This window comes from Passer montanus, unplaced genomic scaffold (assembly GCF_014805655.1).
Source record: "Passer montanus isolate IOZ18808 unplaced genomic scaffold, ASM1480565v1 scaffold929, whole genome shotgun sequence".
In the NCBI taxonomy this organism is placed as follows: domain Eukaryota; kingdom Metazoa; phylum Chordata; class Aves; order Passeriformes; family Passeridae; genus Passer; species Passer montanus.
The window spans coordinates 5,127-8,924 of record NW_024374690.1 but is presented as its reverse complement, the minus strand read 5'-3'; the positions used below and the strand labels follow the sequence as shown (position 1 = coordinate 8,924).

Here is a 3,798-nt window from a genome sequence, read left to right as displayed (position 1 = left end):
CCTCACCTGTCCCAGGTGTGTCTCACCTGCCCAGGGGTCTCACCTGCCCAGGTGTGTCCCAGGTGTGTTACCTGTCCCAGGTGTATCCCAGGTGTGTCTCACCTGCCCAGGTGTGTCCCAGGTGTCTCACCTGCCCCAGGTGTGTCTCACCTGTCCCAGGTGTATCCCAGGTGTGTGTTACCTGCCCCAGGTGTGTCCCAGGTGTGTCCCAGGTGTATCCCAGGTGTCCCTCACCTGCCCCAGGTGTATCCCAGGTGGGTGTTACCTGTCCCAGGTGTGTGTTACCTGCCCCAGGTGTGTGTTACCTGCCCCAGGTGTGTCCCAGGTGTGTCCCAGGTGTATCCCAGGTGTCCCTCACCTGCGGTGTGCATTACCTGCCCCAGGTGTGCATTACCTGCCCCAGGTGTGCATTACCTGCCCCAGGTGTGCGTTACCTGCCCAGGTGTCTCACCTGCGCGTCGGTGCCGCGGAAGCGCGCCATGAGGTCGCCGATGAAGGATTTCATGGTCAGGAAGTCGTGGGGGGCGATGCTGCCCGAGCCGTCCACCAGGAAGGCGATGTCCATGGCGGGCTGCGGACACGCTGCGGACACGTGGTCACTGGTCACTGGTCAGTGGTCAATGGTCACTGGTCACTGGTCAGTGGTCACTGGGTGGTCACTGGGTGGTCATCGGTCAGCGGCCGTACCTGGGAAGGCGGCGGGCAGGCTGCGGACCGGCCGGAGCGCGGTGTCCAGCTGGACGCAGAAGCCGTTGAGGTGGACGTTGGCCCCGCAGGCCTGGGGGGACCTGGGGCCGCACACCTGGGGGGGCAGCACCGCTTTCACCTCAGAAACGGCGATTTTGGTAAAAACCCCCCGAGGTGCCTCGGAACGAGAGTTTGGGGTTCCGCCTCCCTGAGGTCACCCAAAAAACCCCACATTTTGGGGTGAAACCTCCTGAAAAACAGATTTTTGTAGATCTACCTCCTCGATGTCCCACAAAAACCTCAATTTTTGGGGTGAAACCTCCCAAAAACGGAATTTTTGGGGTTCTGCCTGCTTGATTTTAATAAAACCCTCAATTTCGGGGTGAAACCTCCCAAAAAAGGAACTTTGGGGGTTCTACATCCTTGATTTTAACAAAAACCTCAATTTTGGGGTGAAACCTCCTGAAAAATGAACTTTTGGGGTTCCACCTCCTCAATGTCCCACAAAAACCTCGATTTTGGGGTGAAACCTCCCAAAAACGGAACTTTTGGGTTCCACCTCCTCCATGTCCCACAAAAACCTCGATTTTGGGGTGAAACCTCCCAAAAACGGAATTTTTGGGGTTCTACATCCTTGATGTTAAGAAAAACTTCAATTTTTGGGGTAAAACCCCTCAAAAAATGAACTTTTGGGTTCTACCTCCTCAATGTCCCACAAAAACCTCGATTTTGGGGTGAAACCTCCCAAAAACGGAACTTTTGGGGTTCTACCTGCTTGATTTTAACAAAAACATCAATTTTGGGGTGAAATCTCCCAAAAACTGAATTTTTGGGGTTCCACCTCCTCCATGTTAACAAAAACCTCAATTTTGGGGTGAAACCTCCCGAAAAACCAAACATTTGGGGTTCTACCACACACAAAACCTTAAAAAACGGAACTTTTGGGGTTCCACCTCCTCCATGTTAACAAAAATCTCAATTTTGGGGTGAAACCTCCCAAAAAAGGAACTTTTTGGGGTTCTACCTCCTCAATGTTAACAAAAACCTCAATTTTGGGGTGAAACCTCCCGAAAAACCAAACATTTGGGGTTCTACCACACACAAAACCTTAAATTTTGGGGCAGAACCTCCTTAAAACCCAAATTTTGGAGTTCTACCTCCCACAAAATCCCAGATTTTGGGACAAAACCCCCTAAAATCCCCGAATTTTGGGGCAAAACTTCCCGCAGAACCTCCTAAAAACCCCAAATTTTGGGACAAGACCTCCTAAAACCCGGAAGTTTGGGACAAAACCTCCTAAAATCCCCGAATTTTGAGACGAAACCTCCTAAAATCCCCAAATTTAGGGGTAGAACCTCCTAAAACCCCAAATTTTGGAGTTCTACCTCACACAAAGCCATAAATTTTGGGGAGAAACCTCCTAAAAAATCCAAATTTTGGGGCAGAACCTCCTAAAATCCCCGAATTTTGGGACAAGACCTCCTAAAACCCCAAAGTTTGGGACAAGACCTCCTAAAATCCCCAAATTTTGGAGTCCTACCTCACACAAAATCCCAAATTTTGGGGCCAAACATCCTAAAAACCCAAATTTTGGAGTTCTGCCTCACACAAACCCCCAAATTTTGGGACAAAACCTCCTAAAATCCCCGAATTTTGAGACAAGACCTCCTAAAAACCCCAATTTTGGGGGCAAAACTTCCTAAAAACCCAAATTTTGGAGTTCTGCCTCACACAAACCCCCAAATTTTGGGACAAAACCTCCTAAAAATTAAAATTTTGGGGTCAAACCTCCTAAAATCCCCAAATTTTGGGGCAAAATCTCCTAAAAACCCAAATTTTGGGGCAAAACCTCCTAAAATCCCCAAATTTTGGAGTTCTATCTCACACAAAATCCCAAATTTTGAGGAGAAACCTCCTAAAACCCCCAAATTTTGGGACAAAACCCCCTAAAATCCCCTGATTTTGGGGCCAAACCTCCTAAAACCCCAAATTTTGGAGTTCTACCTCACACAAAGCCATAAATTTTGGGGAGAAACCTCCTAAAAAATCCAAATTTTGGGGCAGAACCTCCTAAAATCCCCGAATTTTGGGACAAGACCTCCTAAAACCCCAAAGTTTGGGACAAGACCTCCTAAAATCCCCAAATTTTGGAGTCCTACCTCACACAAAATCCCAAATTTTGGGGCCAAACATCCTAAAAACCCAAATTTTGGAGTTCTACCTCACACAGAGCCACAAATTTTGGGGAGAAACATCCTAAAAAATACAAATTTCGGGACAAAACCTCCTAAAATCCCTGAATTTTGAGACGAAACTTCCTAAAATCCCCGAATTTTGGGGCAGAACCTCCTAAAAACCCCAAATTTTGGGACAAGACCTCCTAAAACCCGGAAGTTTGGGACAAAACCTCCTAAAATCCCCGAATTTTGAGACGAAACCTCCTAAAATCCCCAAATTTAGGGGTAGAACCTCCTAAAAACCCAAATTTTGGAGTTCTACCTCACACAAAATCCCACATATTGGGGAGAAACCTCCCAAAAATCAAAATTTTGGGGCAAAACCTCTTAAAACCACAAATTTCGGAGTTATATCTCACACAGAGCCACAAATTTTGGGGAGAAACATCCTAAAAAATACAAATTTTGGGACAAAACCTCCTAAAACCCCAAAGTTTGGGACGAAACCTCCTAAAATCCCCGAATTTTGGGGCAGAACCTCCTTAAAACCCAAATATTGGAGTTCTGCCTCACACAAAATCCCAGATTTTGAGGAGAAACCTCCTAAAACCCCCAAATTTTGGGACAAAACCTCCCAGAAACCCCAAATTTTGGGGCAGAACCTCCCAAACCCCCCAGTTTCGGGGTCCCCCCCAGTTTCGGGGTCCCCCCCCAGTTTGGGGTCCCCCCCGGTTCGGGGTCTCACCAGCGCCGCGTCGTCTCCGGCCGCCAGCGCCAGCCCCAGCGAGGCGTTCACGGCTCCGGGGGGGCCTGGGGGGACCCAGCCTCAGACCCCTCCCCAAATTCGGGGCTTCCCCCTTTGGGGGCTCCAGTTTGGGGAGGGGTCTCACCTGAGGGGGTCCCAATTTGGGGAGGGGTCTCACCTGAGGGGGGT

At 49.0% G+C, this 3,798-nt stretch overlaps 1 protein-coding gene across 1 annotated transcript in view; it reads right to left on the bottom strand.

Moving 5' to 3' along the window:
• Positions 1–451: 451 nt before the first annotated feature.
• Positions 452–3,798, bottom strand: part of LOC120495834 (integrin alpha-D-like) — a gene marked incomplete at both ends in the record, with an annotated part of 6,570 nt that continues 3,223 nt past the window's right edge. Inside the window, 2 exons of the mRNA XM_039695712.1 lie at positions 452–582; positions 688–802. Of these exons, the coding sequence (XP_039551646.1) occupies positions 452–582; positions 688–802 (246 nt within the window). The remainder of the gene's footprint in view (positions 583–687; positions 803–3,798) is intronic.